The following is a 22,500-nucleotide window of genomic DNA, read 5'->3' on the forward strand; positions in this document are numbered from 1 at the left end:
GAAGGAAGGAAGGAAGGAAGGAAGGAAGGAAGGAAGGAAGGAAGGTGAAAGAAAGAAAGAAAGAAAGAAAGAAAGAAAGAAAGAAAGAAGGAAGGAAGGAAGGAAGGAAGGAAGGAAGGAAGGAAGGAAGGAAGGAAGGTGAAAGAAAGAAAGACGGAAGGAAGGAAGGAAGGAAGGAAGGAAGGAAGGAAGGAAGGAAGGAAGGAAGGAAGGAAGGAAGGAAGGAAAGAAAGAAAGAAAGAAAGAAAGAAAGAAAGAAGGTAGGAAGGAAGGAGGCGGGGCTGCTGACTGAGTCCTGGGCAAGGCATTCCCCTCCAGGAATGGAGCTTTTGGGGGGATGCAACCAACCCTTGCAAGAACTGTTGCTACCACTTGCTAATCCGCCCCTTCCTCTCTTAGGACCTGGAATCATCAAACCCACAGAATGGGAAGGGACCCCAAAGGTCACTCAGTCCAGCCCCTTTCTGCCAAGCAGGGAGACACAACCTAAGCCCTTTCTATGGAGGCTTTTAAGCAGAGGTCCCCGCATGACAGAAAGGGGGTTGGACTAGATAGCCTTAGGGTGCCCCTTCTTTGCGCCTGTGAGTCCACTGGAATCTCCTTCACTTGAGGTTTTTAAGGAAAGACTTGGTCTCCCTCCTACATGTTTGCACCAGCATCTGTTGGGAGGGCTTGGATTGTGTAGAAAGGGGTTGGGCTGGGTGGCCCCCTTTGGGGTCTCTTCCAACCCTAGGATTCTAAGGAAGTCTTCAAACACAGGCTAGATGGCCATCTGACAGTAAGGATGGGATGGTCCTTTTGTCTTGCAGGTTGAACTAGATGGCCTTTGGAAGTCTATTTCAACTCTATTGTTCTATGGAACTCTTTAAAGACAGGCTAGATGGCCAACTGCCAGTAGTAATTGGATAGTCCTCTTGTCTTGCAGGAGGTTGGACTAGATGGCCCTTAGGGTTCTTCCAACTCTAGTTCTAAGGAAGTCTCTAAACACAAGCTAGATGACCATCCGTCAGTAGGGATTGGATGTCTTCCTGTCTTGCAGGTTGAACTAGATGGCCCTTGAAAGTCTATTCTAACTCTAGGGTTCTATGGAAGTCTTTAAAGACAGGCTAGATGGCCAACTGTCAGTAGTGATTGGATAGTCCTCTTGTCTTGCAGAAGGAGGTTGGACTAGATGGCCCTTGGGGTTCTTCCAACTCTAGGGTTTTATGGAAGTCTTCAAACACTGGCTAGATGGCCACTAGCTGTAGGGATTGGATGGTCCTCCTGTCTTGCAGGTTGGACTAGATGGCCCTTGGGCTTCTTCCAACTGTAGGATTCTATGGAAGTCTCTAAACACAAGCTAGATGACCTTCTGTCAGTAGGGATTGGATGGTCTCCCTGTCTTGCAGGTTGGAGTAGATGGCCCTTGAGGTCTCTTCCAACTCTAGGATTCTTTGGAAGTCTTTAAACAAAAGCTGGATGGCCATTTGTTGGGAGGGATTGCATGGTCTTCCTGTCTTGCAGAAGGAGGTTGGACTAGATGGCCCTTGGAGTCTCTTCCAACTCTAGGATTCTATAGAAGTCTTTAAACTCGGGCTAGATGGCCATCTGTCAGTAGGGATTGGATGGTCTTCCCGTCTTGTAGGTCGGACTAGATGGCCCTTGGGGGTCTCTTCCAACTCTAGGATTCAATGGAAGTCTTTAAACACAGCCATCTGTTGGGAAGGATCGAATGGTGCCTTCCAGCCTGGCAGAAAGAAAGGGTCTGACTGGATGGCCTTTGAGGGTCCCTTCTAAGTCTAGGATGCCATGGTGCTGCATTTGGAGGCTTTGAAAGGGGGACTCAGTCGTCCTATTGGGTGGGACAGGTTTTGCCAGACCCACCATGGCTGGAGGTGGGCTCATAATAACCCCCCCACCCCCCAAAAAAAGCATATGAAGCCCCATTCCTGGCCGAGCCTGAGCAGAAGAGGTCCTCCCTCCTCGCTTTCCTCCTTTCAGTAGCACAAGCCCTGCTCGGCCTCTCCTCCCCTCTGGCTCGGAGCAGTTAACACATGAGCCTGAATGAGATCAGTGGCTGGAAAGGAGGGCAGCCGCTCCCCCCCCCCCCAAAGGCGGCCCCCCACCAGTCTATTCTCTCCCCCCAAATAAAGACGCTGCCGTCACTCAGCCACACGTCTGGAAGTTGCTCTTGGACCGGAGAGGCATTCCTCCAGCGCATTCCTGGCAGGAGAAGGGATTCTTTTCCCAGTAGCAGCTCTTTCTTGCAAATAGCTGGTCCACGTGGAGAAGGAAGGAGAGAAGGAGATGGAGAGAGAGAAGGAAAGAAAGAAAGAAAGGGGGAAGGGGGGTCCCAAGGAAAAGGAGAAGGGGGCAACGAGGAATTGGGGGTCTTGCTCCCTTTCTCCTTCCCCAGCCACCAATCTGGACCTTCTCCAGGATGGGTCCAGGAGGCCTCTCTCTATTAAGGAGGATCCAAATGGGCAAAACCATTTGGGACATGATCTCTCCAAAGGAAGCCGGGATGCAGGAGGAGGTGGTTCCCAGCTGGAAGAGCACGCAACAACACCCTTGGACAACCTAGAACCTAGGTTGTCCAACCCAGAACCTAGGGTGTCCAACCCAGAACCTAGGGTGTCCAATCCAGAACCTAGGTTGTCCAACCCAGAACCTAGGTTGTCCAACCCAGAACCTAGGGTGTCCAACCCAGAACCTAGGTTGTCCAACCCAGAACCTAGGTTGTCCAACCCAGAACCTAGGGTGTCCAATCCAGAACCTAGGATGTCCAACCCAGAACCTAGGTTGTCCAACCCAGAACCTAGGGTGTCCAACCCAGAACCTAGGTTGTCCAACCCAGAACCTAGGATGTCCAACCCAGAACCTACGGTGTCCAACCCAGAACCTACGGTGTCCAACCCAGAACCTAGGTTGTCCAACCCAGAACCTAGGTTGTCCAACCCAGAACCTACGGTGTCCAACCCAGAACCTAGGTTGCCCAACCCAGAACCTAGGTTGCCCAACCCAGAACCTAGGGTGTCCAACCCAGAACCTAGGTTGCCCAACCCAAAACCTAGGTTGCCCAACCCAGAACCTAGGTTGCTCAACCCAGAACCTAGGGTGTCCAACCCAGAACCTAGGTTGTCCAACCCAGAACCTAGGGTGCTCAACCCAGAGCCTAGGGTGTCCAACCCAGAACCTAGGTTGCCCAACCCAGAACCTAGGTTGCCCAACCCAGAACCTAGGTTGCTCAACCCAGAACCTAGGGTGTCCAACCCAAAACCTAGGGTGTCCAACCCAGAACCTAGGTTGTCCAACCCAGAACCTAGGGTGTCCAACCCAGAGCCTAGGGTGTCCAACCCAGAACCTAGGTTATCCAACCTAGAACCTAGGTTGTCCACCTAGAAGGGCATTTCTTACATAACGCCTGTGTGCTTTGCAGAAGAGAGAAGTGGATGGTTATACTTAGGCAGAAAGGATGAAACACAGAGACAATGAACGGGTGATACTTGGCTTGGAAGAAGTCCATGAGAGTGGGATCTAGGAGCCTTAGGAGACCACAAGTTGAACGTGAATCAAGCGTGTGGAAAATAAAAAGTAATGCAATCCTGGGCTGCATCAAGAGAAGTATGGCATCAAGATCGAGGGAAGTCCTAGTCCTACACTATCCTGCTTTGGTCAGGCCTGACTTGGGATAATAACTCTGAGTCTAGTTCTGGATAAAGCAAGTCAAGAAGGAGATGGACAAGCTTTAAAGTGTTCAGAGAAGAGCCGCCAACATGGTCAAAGGCCTGGAAGCCATGAATCTGAGGGATGGCGTAGGAAGCTGGGCCTGTTCAGCTTGCAGAATAGAAGGCTGGACACTATGGCCAGGTTTAACTATTGAAAGGAGGTCCCATTGTATTTGAAAGGAGGTCCCATTGTAGGGGAAAGGGCCAAGCTTGGTTTCTGCTGCTCCAGAGACCGGGACACAACGGAGTCACGGATTCAAATGGCAGGAAAAGGAATCCCACCTAAACCTTAGGAAGACCTTCTTGATGATGAGATATGTTCAACTTTGAAATATGCTGCTGCCTGGAAGTGTGGGAGAGCTCCTTCTCTGGGGGTCTTAACTAGAGGCTGGATGGCTATCTGTTGAGTGTGCTTTGATTGTGCTTCTCCTTCTGAGCAGAAGGGGGGTTGGAATGGATGGCCCTTCTAGGCTGGAGTCTAGAAATCTTACTGAAGACATCTGCCCTCAAACCATAGCTTGACTGGTAGGCCTCCAGATGTTGTTCCTTGAACAATAAGTGGCCGGAAGGTAGGAATCTGGCAACACCAGTTTGGCCCTAAATGTAACTGACTATAACTGGTCACTCTGCCCCGTTCTTTCTCCATCAGAGGCCGGGGACAGAGCAGCACCTCAAGGTCCCCCATCCCCACTGATCTCAGAAGCAAAGAATAATAGAATCATGGAGTTGGAAGGAACCCCAAGGGCCACCCAGCCCAACCTCTTCTGCCAGGTGGAAAAGCACAAGCCAATCGCTCCTGATAGATGGCTATCTAGCCTCTTCTTCAAAGCCTCCAAAGAAGAAGCTTCAATTGAATTTCAAGGCAGAGAGGTCCACTGCTGAAAAGATCTTACGGTCAGGAAGTTCTTCCTAATGTTCAGGTGGAACCTCCTTTGCTGTCATCTGAACTCTGGTGGCACAATGGGCTAAACCCTTGTGCCAGGTGAACTGCTGACCTGAAGGTTGGCGGTTTGAATCCACGAGGCGGGATGAGCTCCCGTCTGTCAGCCCTAGCTTCCCATGCGGGGACATGAGAGAGGGCTCCCAGCAGGACAGGAACACATCCGGGCAATGTTCCCTGGGCAACGTCTTTACAGGCGGACAATTCTCTCTAACACCAGAAGTGACTTGCAGTATGTTCTCAATTAACTTCTGACACATTCTATGGACTCCTAGTCTCTCTCCAGGACAGCAGAAAACAAGGTCTGCTCCCTCTTCATTGTGACATCCTTTTCAGATATTGAAACACAGCTCTCATGCTCAAACTATCAAGAGGCACCACGGTGTTCCCTTCCAGGAATGTTGGGGGTCAGTTGAATGGAGACGTTCCTTTTGCCTGCAAACAGGTTCCTTGACCCCCGAGGCTTAAGAGGTGAAGCCCTCAGGAGAGAAGTGTGCTGGTCCTGGCCCACAGCCTCTGTGGTGCTGTGCTCCACCACCACCACCACCTCCTCCTTCTCCTCCTCCTCCTCCGTCCCAAGCAGGGAGGCTCAGGGAGGCGTGAAGCTGCTGCTGCGGCTGCTGTGAGTCAGAGGAGGGGCCGGGCTGACCGACCGAGGGCTCACTTTCTGTGCTATAAAACACTCCTCGCTTGGCTCTTGCCGCACTCCAAAAGGCGCATGAGGAGGAGGCACACGTGTGCAAGGAAAGAAGGGGAAGCAGCAGCGTGCGGGACACGGTTCTTAACCCCTTCCTGGACTGGACAGCTGGACGCGTTGGGCCAGACGGAGCGGACAAGGGTTCCTTGCTCTGGAATAAAGCTGAAAGAATTTCGGCAACATTTTTAGGGAGGATGAGAGTGTGGCACTGAGGAGGAGTGACCGCCGCCCGTAGCCCACCACCATGTCCTTCGCCATGCTGCGCTCGCCCCCCCAGCCGCTTCCTGTACCCCGAAATCAGCATGCTCTCGGAGGACGAGGAGAACGGCAGCGAGAGCTCCGGCTCGGACGAGAAGCCCTACTGCCTGGACGGCGGCGGGTTCGGCCTCAAAGGCGGGCAGCGCCGGCCCGGCGGCGTCAAGAAGACGGTCCGCCTCCCGCGGCAGGAGCCCCGCCAGCGGCACACGGCCAACGCGCGGGAGCGGGACCGCACCAACAGCGTCAACACGGCCTTCACGGCGCTGCGGACCCTCATCCCCACGGAGCCGGCCGACCGGAAGCTCTCCAAGATCGAGACCCTGCGCCTGGCCTCCAGCTACATCTCCCACCTGGGCAACGTGCTCCTGGTCGGAGAGGCCTGCGGGGACGGGCAGCCCTGCCACACCACGCCGGCCTCCGCCGCCTTCTTCCACCACGGCGGCAACGGAGGGGGCAACAACGGCGGAAGCCCCCCGGCCAGGGAGAGCGAGAACTCCCAGCCCAAACAGATCTGCACTTTCTGCCTCAGCAACCAGAGGAAGATGGTGAGTACGGCAAGAGACGGGAAGACTGGGACGGGTGGGAATAGGTGTCATAAAAGGGCGGTGGTGGTCTCGGGGTTGGCAATGGGCAAGGCTTTGGGATGCGGCAGATCCTAAGCGCCTCTATCTCTTCTTTCCAAGACACACTTCTATCTATCTATCTAAGTAAGTACCATATACACTTGAGTATAAGCCAACCCAAATATAAGCCGAGGCACCTAATTTTTGCCACAAAAACTGGGAAAACTTATTATTAATAATAATAAAACTTCATTTATATACCGCCCTATCTCCCGGATGGGATTCAGGGCGGTTTACAGTCATAAAAGCAACACAACATTACATAACGACATAACACACATTATTAAACAAGGTAAAATAGTACAATTATAACGATAAATCACACTTACATGACCAGATCAAGGGGACGGGAACCATAAACCCAATATATTAAAATGTATCATTTTAGGATAGGGAAATTTTGTGCAATGTATTCATTGACTTACAGTCATAAAAGCAACACAACATTACATAACGACATAACACACATTATTAAACAAGGTAAAATAGTACAATTATAACGATAAATCACACTTACATGACCAGATCAAGGGGACGGGAACCATAAACCCAATATATTAAAATGTATCATTTTAGGATAGGGAAATCTTGTGCAATGTATTCATTGACTCGAGTGTAAGACGAGGGTGGGAAATGCAGCAGCTATTAGTAAATTTCCAACATAAAAATTAATAATAAATTAATAAAATTACATTATTTGAGGCATCGGTAGGTAAAATGTTTTTGAATATTTATATAAAACTGTAATTTAAGATAACAATAAGACTTTAATAAGATGAGACTGTCCAACTCTGAATACCTATCTACTCAAGTATAAGCTGATCCGAATATAAGCCAGCCAGGACCCTCACTTGAGTATAAGCCGAGGGGAGCTTTTTCAGCCCTAAAAAAGGGCTGAAAAACTAGGCTTATACTCGAGAATATACAGTAAGTAGGAACTTTATTTTTCTATCCCACCACCATCTCCCCGCAGGGACTCGGGGCGGCTAACACAGAGCAAAGGCCAGAAACAATAAACAAAGTACAACAAATAAAAACAAATTACAATAAGTAAAAACACAGTAAACTCGACATTGTGCAAGAACAATACATTAACCATAAAAAACTCATTTAGAGCATAAAATGAGTAAAAATATAATAAAATAAAATGGACCATCAGGTTGATAGAGGGGGATAGCATGGAGTGGCCATTAAGACTAAAGTGCAATAATGTAGTTATAAAGTGCTTCAGGGCAAAAGGACAAAGTGCAAGTATCTCAACAGTTGGAGTGAGGACGGATGTCCAATTAAGTATAGGGAAAGAGAACAGTGTGAAAAATAGTATATTGATTTTTAAGTTTCGGTCATGAGGACTAAATTATTGAAATGCGCAACGAAAGAACCAAGTTTTTAACTCCTTTTTGAAAGATGAAAAAAAAAAAACTTGCAGGACATTAGGAACAGAAGAGGCCCCTCCATCCCTCCCTTCTGATTGATCACACTTCTAGCAATGGCAGGACATCGAGATCTCCAAATGCTCCAGGAAAGAAAACAGAGATCTTGTACGTAGAACATTAGGAACGGAATAGGCACCTCCATCCCTCCCTTCTGAATGGTCACACTTCTAACTACTGCCAGATGCCAGGTCCTCAAATGCTCCGGGAAAAGAGGTACGCTAGGAAAGGAACTACAAATGAAGCCTTGAGAATATCAAGGGACAGAAAGAGTAGGAAGGAGCCACAAGGAAAGGTGGCCACCAAATCCCATTGAGGAAAGCGACTCCATGTGTCAGACCCCTTTCTTAAGATGCCAGGACCCTTAAACTGTACAAGGAAATTGGGAAAACCTTGAAGAATATCTGGAAAGGAATAAGCACCCCGTCCCTCGCTTCCAAATCGTCACACTTCTATCTATCTCAAACCAGCCAGAGAAAAGGGCAAATATAGAAATATATTAGGAAAGGAACTAAAAGCAAAACCCCACAAATATCACTGCTGTCCCTCTTTTATTATCCTTTCTAAGGCATTATTCACTTGTGCATATTCTTTCCCACCCCAAAAAACCAGGGAGCAAAATGTCTACAAATTCCAGACCTCTGATTTTGGATAATACTTGATAATATGGCACGACACACACGGAAAAAGCAGGGATCTCTCAGGTTGGGAAGGGAACAGAAAGAGCTGCTGAGGACATTCAGGGGATGGAGTTCACCTCCTTTCTCTCTTCCAAGGCATCACATTTATCTATTTATCATATGGAGCCAAGATCCTCAAATGCTCCAGGAAAAAACCTCCAGATAGAAAGCTAGGAAAGGACCTAAAAGTGAAATATTGCAAATGTTATGGCAGCCACCTATTGTTCACATTATTGATATACGCTTGTGTTTATATCCTTTTCGGTATCTCTAACGTTTGTTAGGAAACATAGAAAAAGAACAAAAACAATATAGGAAAAGCAGATTTTGATAATATGCAGCTACCTAATTCATTACTACCACATACTCCAGAACTAAATCCGAAGCAGGCACACTAACCGAATACATACCTACATCAACGAGCAATTCTAAAGACACAACTACAGAAACTATTCAAGGATGTTGACCCCCACATTATCCTGCTCCCTTTAGGTAACACTATATAACCACACTTCTACTTGAATAACATTCCTCTATTTAATAAATCCCACATTTGAGAATTGCTCCCATCATAGTGATGGAAACACAACCTAAGTCTTTCTTAACGTTAGCCAAAGATTCCTCCTTGATCGGCACCGTCCATTTGTCCACCTCCAATAGTTTGCAGATTTTTCTCAGCTGCACTTAGTTTATATCCTAACTTTCCTCCCAAAAAAACTAGGCAATGAGATGGCTACAAAGGCAAGGATTCCAGGGTTTGATCCTACTTGAGAATAAACCACAACACAGACACATAAGGAGGAAACATAAGGCAGGGAGAGGAGCAGAATGAACGACCCAGACAGTTCGGGGGCCGGAGCGATTCCCTCGTGAGGAAAGGAGGCGATTCGGGGGTCTGGTTTTTAACTTAGGAAACGAGACTGAGCAGAGAAGTGTGAGAGGCGTGCAAAAGGAGGCAACGGAAGAGCTTTTTCTCCTTGACAATACTAAAACTCGAGTGTATTCCCACTCAGTTATGAAGAGGGGAATTTGGAAGATGCAGTAGTGCCCACCAACTTGGAAAGAGTCTATCAGTGACTTGTAGCTGTTGTGGTTTGGGACTGGAAATGACTCTCAGTTGAAAGAGACCCTACTTGTGCCACTTGTGGGCTTCTCAGGGGCATCTCATTGGCCACCGTTAGCCATTCGCTTGGAGCCAAAGCCCTAGAAGGAATGGAAGGGCTTGCATAAGGTGGCCAACTTCACAGCTTTGTGAACTTTATGGCCAAAGAAATAGGGGAATGGACAGGCTCGTGGGGGAGGAAGCAGAGAGACATGTGGGGATGACAGTGGAGATATTCATGGAGCAGAGACCCTACTTGTGCCACTTGTGGGCTTCTCAGGAGCATCTCATTGGCCACTGTTAGCCGTTCGCTTTGAGCCAAAGCCCTAGAAGGAACGGAAGGGCTTGCATAAGGTGGTCAGAATGGGCAGGCTGGTGGAGGAGGAAGCAGAGAGAGGGTTGTTATGTGTTTTCCAGGCTGTCTGGCCATGTTCCAGAAGCATCCTCTCCTGACGTTTCACCCATATCTATGGCAGGCATCCTCAGAGGTTGTGAGGTCTGTTGGAAACTAGGAAAGGGAGGTTTATATATCTGTGGAAGTTCCTGGGTGGGGGGAAATAACTCTTTGTCTGTTAGAGGCCAGCGTTAATGTTGTAATTTATAACCTTTGTTAGCATTAAATGGCCTTCCCAGCCTCACATCCTGGCCTGGGGGAATCCTGAGAGACATGTAGAGACAGTGGAGATATTCGTAGAGCAGAAGATAGCAAAAAGCATTAGTTCAGTGAGATTCATACCACCTGCAGAAAAGAGTCTTCCATCTCCCCAATGCCTTGCGGTCAGAGATGGTGAATTTTGCAAGGGACCCTCAGTTGAATCCATAAATCTAAAGCCAGCTTTGGATGGAGCACCAATTTGCCCAGAGACAGGGCACAAAAGGGCCCCATCCAGAGAATGAAAGACTTGGGGTGGGACAATAGAAAAGGGAAACGTAGGATGAGAGCGAGCAGAAGAAGTTTCCCCAGCCTCAAAGAACAACCGTCCCAATGCCCCACATCAGTTCGGCCACTAAAAGGGCCAGAACCAAAAATCGGGAGATATTTTTGACACAGAATGGTCTGCACGCAGGACTGCAGTTGGGGGTTGCTGGATCTCAAGAAGGAAGGCTCATGAAAGAGATGGCCTGATGTTCCTTGTTGTCTTCATCCCCATCACCTCCCACCTTGATCTATGAAGCCAAGGGTCAGCAGAAAGCAGAACATCTTCTGGTAGATCTCTGGGATTCTCAGCTCTCACTGGTTTGTGCTGCAAAAAACTAAGAAAGATTTTGGGAAAGGAGCAATTTTGTTTGTAAAAGCACCTAGATGTGAACTCCAGATTTGGTTGCTGAGTGCCTTAAAGTCACTTCCGACTCCGAAACTAACAAAATGAAGTTCAACAGGGACAAATGCAAGATACTTCACTTCGGCAGAAAAAATGGAAATCAAAGATACAGAATGGGGGACGCCTGGCTTGACAGCAGTGTGTGCGAAAAAGATCTTGGAGTCCTCGTGGACAACAAGTTAAACATGAGCCTACAATGTGATGCGGCAGCTAAAAAAGCCAATGGGATTTTGGCCTGCATCAATAGGGGAATAACGTCTAGATCCAGGGAAGTCATGCTCCCCCTCTATTCTGCCTTGGTCAGACCACACCTGGAATACTGTGTCCAGTTTTGGGCACCGCAGATGAAGGGAGATGCTGACAAGCTGGAAAGCGTCCAGAGGAGGGCAACTAAAATGATTAAGGGTCTGGAGAACAAGCCCTATGAGGAGAGGCTTAAAGAGCTGGGCATGTTTAGCCTGCAGAAGAGAAGGCTGAGAGGAGACATGATAGCCATGTACAAATATGTGAGGGGAAGTCATAGGGAGGAGGGAGCAAGCTTATTTTCTGCTGCCCTGCAGACTAGGACACGGAACAATGGCTTCAAACTACAGGAAAGGAGATTCCACCTGAACATCAGGAAGAACTTCCTCACTGTGAGGGCTGTTCGGCAGTGGAACTCTCTCCCCCGGGCCGTGGTGGAGGCTCCCTCTTTGGAGGCTTTTAAGCAGAGGCTGGATGGCCATCTGTCGGGGGTGCTTTGAATGCGATTTCCTGCTTCTTAGCGGGGGGTTGGACTAGATGGCCCTTGAGGTCTCTTCCAACTCTACTATTCTATGATTCTATGATTCTATGATTCTATGATCCTGGTGATGGGTTTTTGGAGGCTGAAAGTGTGTGACTTGTGGTCTCCAGAGTCAGAGTCCACTGCTCAAACAACGATGCCACGTTGCGCCACTTCTGACTGGCGAAGAAGCCAAATCCCTGAAATGAGCCTGTGCTCCAAGCATTGACTCTTTCTGAAGTTTCCATCAAAGGCTTCTGGAGAAAGAAAGGGGAAAGGGTGGCCAGCCCTTGCCTTCAGCCTCTTGGACTCAGCTGCATTCCTGTGTGCAGACCATTCTGTGTCCATTGAGGTCCCATAGAATCATAAAGTTGGAAGAGATCTATCTCATGGACCATCCAGTCCAACTCCCTACCAAGAAGCGGGAAAATGACATTCAAAGCACCCCTAACAGATGGCCATCTAGCTTCTGCTTAAAACCCTCCAAAGAAGGAACCTCCACCACCATCTCCATCCAGGGCTCCTGAGATTCAGCTTCCATTCATCTCCTTCCTTTTCTCCCAAATCCTTTGACCTCACACTTTGCCCCATCCTTTATACAAACTAAAAGATGCATTGATTCTCCCCACAAAGGGGATGAACACCACGATGCGCAGGTCATTCTGACCGTTGGCCTTGCAAGTGCGAACGTTTCATCCTTGGTCACCAAAAGGCAATTGAAGCCGTGCCCCAACGTTGTAGGTCTCAAAGTCGAGACCTTTGGCAGCTTTGAGGGCTAATGGGCTCCCCAAGGTAAACATCTTCAAATCCCAAACTGTTTTAGCAGCTGGGCAAAGACATAAAATCCAGAACAGAGAGAGTGCCTTCCCGGAACAAGCTCTATCGGCAGCCCATTGATATCGGCCTCTTAATAAATGCATTTGAGTAAGCACAGGCTTCCCAGTGCTAAAGTCAGTGGCTCACACTGGAGAACCACAATCTTCCGAGGCAGGACTTCATTTTGGAGAGTCTAAAAAAAGAACGCAATTTCAATTATTATGGCAGCAAGTAACCTGGAACAGGCTGCTTTGCAAATTCTTTGTGCTCAGCACTCTTCCAGGAGATTATTTTTATGGAGGTGATTTACGTCCCGCCTTCCTCCCCGAACGGCTCGTGTTTAACCAAAAGGACAGGTTGCTCACCTGTAACCATGTTTCTTCGAGTGTACTCTGTGAATTCACACTAATGGAGAAGCTGCGCCTGCGCAGGTTCCGACGGAAACTCTTCCAAGCTGAAGTTCAAATTTTGGCGGTAACCACGCCCCCCTTCCCAAGGGGCATATAAGGCAGCCCCAGGCGCCCGCTCTCCAGTTCCTACGCCGCCAAGGCAACGAGAAAGGGAGAGGTTTGCCAGAGGGGAAGGAAGGGCGGGTTTGTGTGAATTCACAGAGTACACTCGAAGAAACATGGTTACAGGTGAGCAACCTGTCCTTTTTCTTCGTGTACTCTGTGAATGCACACTAATGGAGACTAACACGCTAAGGTCCCGGATGGTGGGACAAGGCAAACTCGACAATCAGTGAATGTCCAAACACATGTTTATTAGGACATAGAAAAAATAACCGTCCCAAGGGACCAGTGCAATAAATTGTCCGAAAGGACCAGTGCAATGCAACATGAGCATCATAGAAGAAGAACATAACATGGAAGGAATTTTTCAATAAACATGATAGAGAAAAATACACAATTGCGTAGTGCATATAAACGCTCTCCCAGGGGGAGAGGGACAAACACATCTTGGTCTTTGGCATATCCGCCAGGGCCAACGAGGCGGTACAAAGCAACAGAGCAACTGCTCAATACAATCATGGGAAAAAAACATATCCCTAGAGGCAGGTATGGGGAAAAAACCCCGTCCAACTTGAAGGAGAGGTATAGAGAGTCACCTGTGGGTGAATATGAAGAGAAAAAACGTCTGAGAGTCAGGAGAGGCAAGATGAGAGTACTGATCTTGCAAAGGCCGAGTCTTTAAGGGCCTTACTGTCCAGCCTGTAGTGAGAGACAAACGTGAGAGGGTTTGACCAGATAGCCGCTTTACATATGGAGTCAAGCGGAATACCCCTAAGGAAGGCGGTCGACGCCGAGAGGCCCCTAGTCGACCTCGGGCGGATGGAAGGAGGGGGAGGTCGCTTGGCTAGTTCATAGGCCAACTCAATGGCCTGAGCGATCCAGTGGGACAGTCTTTGGGAAGAGATGGGATTACCCAACTTGTCCTGGGCATAGGCGACAAAGAGTCTTTGTGACTTACGAATGTCCTTAGTACGGTCCCTGTAGAAAAGAAGTGCTCTCCGAACGTCGAGAAGGTGCAGTTTTTGCTCGAGAGGAGAGGAGGGGTTAGAGAAGAAAGCTGGTAAGACAATGTCCTGGTTGAGGTGGAAGGCTGACACCACCTTAGGAAGAAAGGTAATGTCCGGGCGAAGAACAGCGCGGTCATGGTGGAAACGAAGATAAGGCTCGTCGACTCTGAGGGCAGCGAGCTCGGATGGCCGTCGTGCCGACGTGATCGCCACCAGAAAGGCCAACTTCCAGGAGAGCAGGCGTAGATCGGTCGAGGCAAGCGGTTCGAAGGGAGCAGAAGACAGTTGAGAAAGTACAAGTTCGAGGCTCCAGCCCGGCGTAGGTGGTAGCGACGGCGGGCAGATGTTATTGTAGCCCCGGAGAAAGGTTTTGATCAGGTGGTGAGAAAAAAGAGATGGCTGGCCGTGGCGCTGAAAAGACCAGGAAAGAGCTGCGAGATAAGCTTTTATAGAGGCAAGAGAAAGTTTCTTCTCGACGAGAGTCATGAGGAAGTCGAGGACCACCGATACCGAGGTCGGGAAGGTGTCGACGTTACGGGATCGAAGGAAGGCATGAAAGCGAGAGAGTTTGTAGGAATAAGCCTTGGTAGTAGACGGCTTATGGGCTGCCCGCAGGACGTCTTGCAGATTCTGCGGAAGAGAGGCTAGGTAAGAATCCTCCATGCAGTGAGATGAAGGGAAGAAAGGTCCGGGTGAAGAATTTTGCCGTCCTCCCGTGAGAGAAGGTGCGGCGAGAGAGGCAGAGGGTGAAACGATCCTCTGGAGAGGCGAAGAAGGGCTGGATACCACGGTTGGCGGGGCCAGGCCGGAGCTATGAGAATCGCCGTGACCGAGATCGAGAGAAGTTTTTCGAGAACTTTCGGTATGAGGGGAATCGGTGGAAAAAGATAAAGCATCTCCGCCGACCAGTCCAGAAGAAAGGCATCCCCTAGGCAGCCGGGGAAAGAGTTCGGGGGGAGCCTCGCTCCGTAGCGGGGTAGCTGAGCGTTGTGGGGAGACGCGAAGAGATCCAGAGTAGGGCGCCCCCAGAGGCGGAACAGACCGTCGAGGACCTCGGGATTGAGCTTCCATTCGTGAGAGGAAGAAGTCATCCTGCTGAGGGCATCCGCTAAGCCGTTTTGGGCGCCCGGTAGGTGGATTGCAGAGATCTGTACGCCGTGGGCTATGCACCAAATCCAGAGACGAGAGGAGAGGAGCATCAGTTTCCTCGAACCCGTACCACCCTGTTTGTTGATGTAGAATACTGCTACTAGATTGTCCGATTGAATGAGGATGGACTTGTGGCGGATGAGGGGGGAGAATGCTTTTAGGGCTTTGAGAATGGCGAGAAGTTCGAGGAAGTTTATGTGGTTGGCCCTCTCTGACGGGGACCAAAGATTTTGAACCGTTAGACCGTTCATGTGGGCTCCCCAAGCGTAGGTGGAGGAGTCTGTGGTTATGGTTAGCGATGGCGGGGCTGGATGGAAAGGAAGGCCCTTGCACACGTTTTGGTGAGACATCCACCATGAGAGAGACTGGCGGACGGACGACGGTACCGACAGGTATCTGGAGTTGTGGTGGTGGAACGGTTTGAAAGTGTCTATAAACCACCTTTGCAGGGTCCGAAGGCGCAGCCTGGCAAACGGGGTCGTGAGAACCGTGGAGGCCATGTGGCCTAGAAGGACCTGAATGACACGGGCTCTGACCCTCCGGGCAGATCGACAAAGGGCGATATGGTGGCGGAGAGCCAGGAATCTGTCGAACGGAAGTGACACAGTCTCTGCGACGGAGTCGAAGAGGGCCCCGATGAACCGGATTCGGGTTGACGGGGAGAGATTTGACTTCTCGGAATTGAGTTGGAGGCCGAGAGATTTTAGAAGACGCAGCGTGAAAGAGACGTGATTTTGGAGGAGAACCGGGTCGGGCCCGACGAGAAGCCAGTCGTCCAGATAAGGAAAGACCGTGATGCCATGTAGCCTGAGGTGGGCCGCTACGGCGGCGACAACCTTGGTGAAGACCCTCGGGGCCGTGACGAGACCGAAGGGCAAAACGGTAAACTGGTAGGTTTGGTCGAGAACTTTGAAGCATAGGAACCGTCTGTGCGCCTCTCGTATTGCCACGTGGAAGTAGGCGTCTCGTAAGTCTATGGAGGCAAAGTAGTCTCCCCGCTGCAGCATCGGGAGGATAGAGGCAATAGAGACCATCCTGAATTTGGAGGGGCGGATGAATATATTGAGTGCCCTTAAGTCCAGAATCGGGCGTAGCCCGCCTCCTCTTTTCGGGACTGTAAAGTATCTGGAGAAGAAACTTAAAGGGTCCAGTTCGGGAGGGGAGGGACGGATAGCGCCTTTGGCCAGTAGCGCTTCGACTTCGGCCAGTATCTCTGGGGAAGGGTTTGAGTGGAGAACGTGACCTGTAGGAGGGAGGTCCATGAACTCTAAGGCGTAGCCGTCTTGGACAATGCGGAGAACCCATGCATCTGAAGTAATAGAGTCCCATTGATTGTAGAAAGGGGCTAGTCGGTCTGCAAAGATACCGAAGGGACGAGGCAGCGTGGGCTCTACAACGGTAGCGGGCGAGGAGCTTTGGCAGGGGTTGGCGTCAGGTACGCCGATTAGGCTGCGGAGGAGCAGGGGTGGATCGACCGCGTTGCTTTTGCGGATGAGGTCCCCGGCGAGGTTGGTGATGGGCTTGATTGTTCGAGCCCGAAGGCCGCCTGAAAGAATGGTGTCTGAAAGATTGCGGCGGGAAACGGCGGGAACGGTGCGGGAACCAGCGAGTGCGCTGAGGTTGAGGTTGGTCGCCACATTTAGACGCAAGAATTTTAAAGTCATGATTAGACTTGAGTTTGTCATCGGTACCGGCGTGAAACAGTCCGAGCGCGTCAAAGGGAAGGTCCTCAATGACCTGTCTGGAAGATGAGGAGAGACCCGAAGACCTCAGCCAGGCGTGGCGGCGAATGGAAATCGCGTGGGCAATCATTTTACCCGCAGTATCACCTGTATGCTTCGCCATTTGTATTTGGTGGTGAGCGAGCGAGTCTGCCTCCTGTTGGAGGGTAGTGAGGACGGAGCGGTCTTCGTCCGACATCTTAGCGAAGAAGGGCTGCGCCTTCTCCCAGATAATTTGTTGGTAGGCACCCATGCAGGCTCCATAATTCGCCATGCGGCAAAGCAAAAGGGCTCCGGAATAAAGTTTTCGACCCACGGCGTCGAAGCGCTTCCCCTCTCTGTCGGCCGGAGTATTCGACTGACGACCTGAGGATTGAGAGGCCTTAACGACCAGGGAGTTAGGGTCGGGATGGTGTTTGAGCCACTCCAGGGTATCATCGTCGGTACGGTACCAAGTCTCGATCCTCTTCGAGGTCGGAGGAATGGAGGAAGGGTTTTTCCAGGAGGCCTGGATAACGTCCAACAGATAAGGCAGAAAGGGGAGAAGCGTGGCCGGCGGAGCTTGGGCCTGCACCCTTTTGAAGACTGGGTCAGACACTGCTTTGGAGGTTTGCTTGATCTCCAAACCCAGGGCGTCGGCCATCCTGACCATTTGCTCAGCGAAAGCGCGAACATTGTCAGTAGGAGAAGGCGGGTCCGCCTCATACGCGTCGTGGGGAGGAGAGAGGTCGAGACCGAGAGAGACCACCGAGGCCGAGAGGACAGAGTCTGGGCGGTCGACATCAGCATCTTCCTCCTCAGCCCCTTGGGGGGACTGAGGGGGAGAAGACAGCACAGTCTCGGGAGGAGGCAAGGCCTCGCGGGAAGAGAGGGCCGGAGGCCGAAGGTCCTTAGAGGCTGAGGCCTGGGCTGCCCGAGCCAGGCGAGCCGTTTGTCTGCCACGCTCCGGTGTCGAGGTGGGAGGGAAGAGCTGTTGGCGCGACGAGCGAGGCGGCGCAAGGGGCTCCGGCACCGGCACCCTGACCACCGTTTGGGTAGAGTGGTGGGGTGAGTCCTGCAGCTCCCCATCAGACAGGGGGTGCAATGGAGACTGAGAAACATCTCTAGGCCTCTGGGCTGGTACAATAGGAGAAGACCTTCTCGAGGAAGTTGTCGAGGAAGATGGCGGGTCTTTCTTTGAGGAGGCCGAGGAGGAGGAGCGCTGAGTTAGCCGTTTCTTCGCCGGCGGTTGCTTGGATGCAACCCTCAAGGACTTGCCAGGTGTGGGAGGAACCACAGCTGAGTCGGATTGCGCTCGACGAGACTCCTCGTGAGCCCTTTTAAAGGCTATTTTGATAGCAGAGGAGGACGGAGGGGAACCGATACGAGAGCGGATCGAGGTCACCGAAGCCAGAGAGCTCGACGTCGAGGAAGGTCCCACCTTTCCGGAGCGGGTCGACACGGTCGCCGTCGTCACAGTACACGGTGGTTTGACCGGTTTAGCGGCCCTGGAGGTCTTGGACGCTCTGGACGAGACCGAGGAAGCCTTGGCTGCCGGAGGCTTAGTTGGTGGTGCCGACATAGCTCTCAAAGCTGAGGACGCCGACGTACCCGACGTCGACGGAGTCGGTTCTGGCGCGAGAGATTTTTCGTAGAGCGCCGCTCTAAGCCTAGCGGCTCTGTTCTTTCTGGCCTGAGCCGTGAGAGCTAGGCAAAAACGGCAGGTACTGACCACATGAGCCTCGCCAAGACAGAAGAGGCACTTGGCGTGGCCGTCCGAGTCAGGAATTTTAGCAGCACACTGCGTGCAACGCTTGAAACGAGTAGTAGACATGCGAAGAGTCCGAAGTGAACCTTGCGGCGGAAAAAAAGGAACTGGAGAGCGGGCGCCTGGGGCTGCCTTATATGCCCCTTGGGAAGGGGGGCGTGGTTACCGCCAAAATTTGAACTTCAGCTTGGAAGAGTTTCCGTCGGAACCTGCGCAGGCGCAGCTTCTCCATTAGTGTGCATTCACAGAGTACACGAAGAAAAAAGGGTGAAGATAAAAGCATAAAGCGTTGCGATATTTAAAAAAATAAAATGAATTAGAATACTAAAACAGAGCAGTGTATTAAAAGCAGTTAGCAGCAGAGAAGAATATAGCAAAGTACGGCGCTCCTTCCTGAGCAGCTGGACAATCATGGCTAAAAATTGCAAAAAAGAATGGAGCAAAAAGAACTTTTGCTTTTTAGCCCCACGAAGGCCGTTCCACAGCAAAGGAGTCTGGCTTCGGTGGCAAATCTGGAGTTAAAGCTCCCTTTTCGGACCGCGTGGCTAAGTGTTTTACCAGGTGTCTGGAAGGGGCTCTTGGCTACTGGGAAGCAGGTCCTTTGCATTGGGAAATCCTGGAGAGAAAGAAGGTTGAACTCCAGGGAAAAAATCCCTATGGAAGGTGGGAAGTCCTTCAATTTGATACAGATCACTATCGTCCAAGGCAGGGGTCCTCAAACTTTTTAAGTGGAGGGCCGATTCACAGTCCCTCAGACTGTTAGGGGGCCATACTATGATGAAATAGTCGAAAATTAGGATTGTTGTTGTGTGCCTTCAAGTCATTTCAGACTTAGGTCAACCCTAAGTCTAAAGTTTAGGACAGAGCCAGGTCAATGACCTTGAAGGGCCTTAGTTTGGGGACCCCTGATCTAGACAATCTCATAAGACCATAGGTAAGCAAAGAGACCTGCAGAGACCATCTAGATGGTTTTATAAGACCATAGGTAAGGAAAGTGACCTCCAAAAGCCATCTAGATGGTCTCATAGGACCATAGGAAAGGAAAGTGACCTCCAAAAGCCATCTAGATGGTCTCATAAGGCCGTAGCTAAGCAAAGAGACCTTCAAAGATCATCTAGATGGTCTCATAGGACCACAGGAAAGGAAAGTGACCTCCAAAAGCCATCTAGATGGTCTCATAAGGCTGTAGCTAAGCAAAGAGACCTTCAAATACTATCTAGATGATCTCATAAGACCATCGGTAAGGAAAGAGACCTTCAAAGACCAGGTAGACTTAGGTCAATCCTAAGTCTAAAGTTTAGGACAGGGGCCAGGTAAATGACCTTGGAGGGCCGCATCCGGCCCCCGGGCCTTAGTTTGGGGACCCCTGGTCCAAGGCTTCATCTATCCCAGGCCTGGGCCAACTTCGGCCCTCCTCCAGGTGTTTTGGACTGCAACTCCCACAATTCCTAACAGCCGGTAGGCTGTTAGGAATTGTGGGAGTTGAAGTCCAAAACACCTGGAGGAGGGCCAAAGTTGGTCCATCTTATATATATAAAAATGTAATGTGCATAATTAGGACTGAGTTAACAACAAAACCACTGGGCCAAATCACACCAGATTTGGCCACAATACTCATCACTTTCCAAGGAGTGGCCTTGCAGCTTCAAAGCCTGGCTGCTTCATACCTCCCCTGCAGTCCAAAACACCTGGAGGGCCAAAGTTTGCCCATGCCTGCCCTAAGGGATAGGAAAGTGGGTTCAGAACAACTGACAAATGCATTTTCACAGGGAGAAATGTACGGTACGACACTTTTGGTGAAATGCACAAATATAGTATAGGTGACACCCGGATTGAAAAAAGTCCATGGGAAAGGGAGATGAGCAGAACATGAATCAAGAGTGTGATGTGGCAGCTATAAAGGCCAAGGCGATGCTAGGTTGCATCAATAAGAGTCTAGTGTTGAGATGGACATCAAAGTGTCTTGCTATCCTGCTTGGGTCAAATCTCACTTGGATTGTCAAAGGCTTTCAAGGCCAGGATCACAGGGTTGTTGTGTGTTTTCCGGGCTGTATGGCCATGTTCCAGAAGTATTCTCTCCTGACGTTTCACCCACATCTATGGCAGGCATCCTCACAACCTCTGAGGATGCCTGCCATAGATGTGGGCAAAATGTCAAGAGAGAATACTTCTGGAACATGGCCATACTTAGGGTTGTCGTATGTCTTTTGGGCTGTGTGGCCATGTTTCAGAAGTATTCTCTCCTGACGTTTCGCCCACATCTATGGCAGGCATCCTCAGAGGTTGTGAGGTATGGAAAAACTAGGCAAGGAATGTTTTTATATATATCTGTGGTAAGTCCAGGGTGAGGGAAGAACTCTTGTCAGTTGGAGGCTTCAACAACACATGGCCATACTTACTTGGATTAACCCTGTGTCCAGTTCTTGGCAAAGTGATTGAAGATACAGATCTTGACAAGGTGGAAGGTTAACCAACACGATCAAAGATTTGGAAGCTTCAAAATGGCAAGAGAGGAGGTTCCACCTCAACATGAGGAAGAAGTTCCTAATGGTAAGAACTGTTCAAGGGTGGAATGCGCTCCCTCCTTTCTCTGGAGGGTTCTCAGAAGAGTCTGGATGGAGGGCTTGGACTGTGCCTTCCGGCCTGGCAGAATGGGGTTGGACTGGATGGCCTTTACAGGTCCCTTCCCACACTAGGAGGCAAGAAAGGAGATTCCACTTCAACGTGAGGAAGAAGTTCCTAATGGTAAGAACTATTCAAGAGTGGAATCTGTTGCCTAAGAGTCCAATGGAGTCTTCTTCTTTCTCTGGAGGGTTCTCAGAAGAGTCTGGATGGAGGGCTTGGACTGTGCCTTCCTGCCTGGCAGAATGGGGTTGGACTGGATGGCCTTTAGAGGTCCCACTCTAGGATTCTGTGATTCCACTCATGAACCTGGCAAGGTCTCTCAACCCCCTCCATGGCGTGATGAGGCAACCGGAATGGGGTTGGACTGGATGGCCTTTAGAGGTCCCTTCCCACTCTAGGATTCTATGGTTCAACTCATGGGCCTGGAAAGGTCTCTCAATCCCTTCCATGGCATAATGAGATAACTGGAATGGGGTTGGACTGGATGGCCATTAGAGGTCCCACTCTAGGATTCTGTGGTTCAACTCATGGGCCTGGCAAGGTCTCTCAAGCCCCTCCATGGCGTGATGAGGCAACCGGAGACGGAAGCATGGAGAATGGGGCGTCTTGGGTTTCGGTGTGAAAAGGGAGATTTGCAACGGAAAGGGAGACCCTTCGAAGCCTGTGCCGGCCACCATGTAAACCTATCTGTCTGGAAGAGGAAGATCCCGGGGTCATGGAAGGGAAGGCGCTGCTATGGCTTCAGAAGAGGGGGAAACGTGGGTCGGGTCAAGGCAGGTGACCACTGCCAGGAAGACACTGCCCCTGACCCCTGGGATTCTGGGTGGGCAAGCGAAGCCTCGAGGAACATCCTTCTTCTATCTATCAATCCACTTGGTGTAGAATTGGCTCCACCACAACAAGGAGAGAAGAGTTATTTGTGACACAGGAACACATTTCTCTGCTGTTCTGTTTTTTAATGGTGCGTGGGACTGGGATTTCCTACCTCTGCAGATGGATGGGCCTGATTTATATCTCGCCTTCCTCCCAAGACTTTATTTGTCGTTAAGTTGGCTTCGGCTTAAGGGAAAACTGTGGACGAGAGGCCTCCAAGAAACCCAGTGGATAGGGTGGTCCTAATAGGTTGGAAATGAAGGAGCACAACCACAACAAAGATGAACAAGGCTTAACATAGGATTCTGAAAAGGATCCAGTATAAAGAGTAGGAAGCAAAGGGGGAACGTGGCACTTTAGGAAAATATTAAGAAGCAAATCCTGGCAACGAGGAGGAAGTCTCCTTCTTATGATTCGGTGCCATCTGCTGACCCCTAACAACAAGGAATGAGGGGGTTTTGGGAAAGACCCTCCATAATCTTTTGCCTTGCTTATGCTTGGCATTGATGTTGGCCTTGCTCACTG

The 22,500-nt window shown here is 50.3% G+C and overlaps 1 protein-coding gene across 1 annotated transcript in view; it reads left to right on the forward strand.

Moving 5' to 3' along the window:
• Window positions 1-5,222: 5,222 nt before the first annotated feature.
• scx (scleraxis bHLH transcription factor) overlaps window positions 5,223-22,500 on the forward strand; it is a 33,318-nt gene continuing 16,040 nt past the window's right edge. The window contains 2 exon segments of the mRNA XM_008122774.3: window positions 5,223-5,608; window positions 5,610-6,147. Coding sequence (XP_008120981.2) covers window positions 5,589-5,608; window positions 5,610-6,147 — 558 coding nt within the window. The 5' untranslated portion in view covers window positions 5,223-5,588.

This window comes from Anolis carolinensis, chromosome 4 (assembly GCF_035594765.1).
Source record: "Anolis carolinensis isolate JA03-04 chromosome 4, rAnoCar3.1.pri, whole genome shotgun sequence".
NCBI classification, from domain to species: Eukaryota; Metazoa; Chordata; class Lepidosauria; order Squamata; family Dactyloidae; genus Anolis; species Anolis carolinensis.